Source organism: Musca vetustissima, unplaced genomic scaffold (genome assembly GCF_032173495.1).
Source record: "Musca vetustissima isolate MV318-11 ecotype Yass unplaced genomic scaffold, APGP_CSIRO_Mvet_v1 utg113100, whole genome shotgun sequence".
In the NCBI taxonomy this organism is placed as follows: domain Eukaryota; kingdom Metazoa; phylum Arthropoda; class Insecta; order Diptera; family Muscidae; genus Musca; species Musca vetustissima.
This window is the reverse complement of record NW_026885915.1, coordinates 31,917-34,365: the sequence shown is the minus strand read 5'-3', so window position 1 is coordinate 34,365 and position 2,449 is coordinate 31,917. Positions and strand designations below refer to the sequence as shown.

The 2,449-nt window shown below is 35.8% G+C and overlaps 1 protein-coding gene across 1 annotated transcript; it reads right to left on the bottom strand.

The window, feature by feature from the left end:
• Nucleotides 1-441: 441 nt before the first annotated feature.
• Nucleotides 442-1,890, bottom strand: LOC133333263 (solute carrier family 52, riboflavin transporter, member 3-A). Its single transcript, XM_061541577.1, has 2 exons — nt 712-1,890; nt 442-639 (listed from the first exon to the last, which is right to left on the bottom strand). The coding sequence occupies exons 1-2, from the start codon at nt 1,888-1,890 to the stop codon at nt 442-444; spliced, it is 1,377 nt and encodes a 458-aa protein (XP_061397561.1).
• Nucleotides 1,891-2,449: the final 559 nt, after the last annotated feature.

Sequence of the window (2,449 nt, the reverse complement as noted above, 5' to 3'; positions counted from 1 at the left end):
CAAGGGGTGTATAAGGCGTGGATTTTTTAAAGTAAACTTTTTCATGACCTATATAAGAAGGGGCTTTCAATCTTTTTCACGAAATAAATTGCAAACATTTTTTATTCGGGTTTTAATGTATTTTCTTTTTTCCACTAAACAAATTTTTAATACTAAAATTTAGAACAATATAACAAAAAAATTTAATAAATAAAAAATTTAGTTGATCAGTTCAAAATACTGAATTTTTGTTGAACAATAATTCACATAAAACCCCATTATTGTCATATTTTTTATGAATGTGTAAAATTTCTATTTTTAATATCATTATTATGATTGCAGTTAACAAAAACAAAATCATAGCCGAAAATATAATCTAAGTACATACAATATACGATACATAAATATAAAATTCAATTTTCTTAATAATATAGATTTGTTTTGTTGTGTGTGTCTAACCACTTAGCATTCCTCATAGGCTGCCGTAAAGCTATTTGTATAATTAATTAGAATAAAAATAAGAATGGAACCAATGAAGGAACCAAGTTGGGTTAAACCCCCAGTCCATACCAAGGATTTACCGCCCTGAGAACGCATAACCGTTGTTATGCTTAATTTAATGTAACTGACCAGGCCAATTAGCAATGTCCATGCAATGATCTGAGAGAAAAAGAAAAAATATATTTTTTATTAACCCAATATAAAAATTAAAATATTTATTTGTTTACTTACCACTAAAACTGATCCTGCAGTGGTACCATGCAATGGTGGATAGGGACTCATGGCTGCCGTAACAAACACATAAATCGTAAGTAAACTGGCCAACCCGGTCAGTGAGAGGATACTACGTAGAGATGTGTGAGGCAAGAATATGGCCAAAAAGCAAGCCAAGGGATTTGCTATAACACTTAAAGTGGCCGAAAGGTGATAAGCCTGACCACCATATGGCAAACAGGAATACGATTGTATGCTATTGAATATGCCATTGGCAAAAAAGCTAATGATGCCAATTAGCAATAACAGGAATACATAGACCCTTGAGGATATTTCCGGTGCCAATTCTTCCACCACTGTATTTTGATTATTGTCCACACCATTTGTCGCAGCTGCTGCTGTCGTTGTTGCCCCCGACGATTTATTGTCATTCGCCTCGACTGTAGAGGTAGTTGCTTTTGTTTCTCTCTCATACACATAATCATTGCCCTGACCCACTTTAACTGCGGCATATTGTGTTCTAGATAATTTCAAACGATCTAGCAGCGTAAATCCGGCACAACTCAACAGCATCATAGCGAAGACGAAAATAAAGAAATCCTGAGTTCCGAAACGTGGTGGCGGTACATATTTCTCATATATCGGTTCGCCACTTTCAGTCTGATTTACCAATATGCATTCAGCCGAACCACCAATACCCTGAATTAATGCCACCACACTTGGCAATAGACCACTAAGGCCCTCTCCCACAAAATACGTAATCAAATAGATTTCTCGAAATCTACCCATATAGGGCATAAATAACACCGAACTGGTACATGCAGTAAAGGCAGTGAAGACGGTCAATGCAAACAAGGCAACACTGTGCTCTCCACCGAACACCACAGCAGTTTTATTATAGAAAAATGCTGTTAAAATTGCCGATAATGTGCCCGTGGCCAAGAGTAAATATATCATAGGAGCGTCATTACGTTTACAAAACTTCTGGATAAGAGTATAAGTCAATGGGCCCAGATTACCAATTTGTACCATTACACTTAAATAGGAGGGTAAACTCCAACCTTCTGGAGCCACTTCCACCAGCAGAGGCAATTGTATAAATGTACCATTAATGCCAATCCATGTTCCAATGCCAAAAAATATTGCCAATATATCCACAATAATACTTCGATTCTGGAATATTTTCGCTACCCCCATTGTTATTGTCATCTTGCGGCTAGCTCTGCTGCTGGGCTTATCTCTTCGCTGTAACAATGAACTTTCCTCCGATGGTTCCAATGGCCTAGAATTATAGTAAACATAAATAGAAATTAATAAGTTATTCTTTTTTATTTGAAAACAAAATATTTACTCGTCATGTTTAAAAAATTGTATTATGGCTTGTAATGGTCTCATTGAGATTAGATGTTAGACTGATGCTCGCATTTAATGCCGCGACGAATTGTTTGCCTTTGTGTAACAACTAAATCATATCATGTTTAGATAAGACGCTTCAACAACAAATGGGCTCTTTTGCATATAAACCGTACCGTACATACGTACAAACGTAGGTTGTAAGGTGTCTTGTGCGAGAGATTGTGGCTGTTATTTGATATGTGATGCTAGAACTTTGTTGTATTTCAGAATAATCTACAATCATAAACAATGAATTCTACTTTTACACTTGTCAACAGAAATTATGGGGGTAAGCATGTTATAAGCGTTCCTTTCACAAATACCTTAACCAATCCTTGAAAATATGTCAAATCGGGAAGAA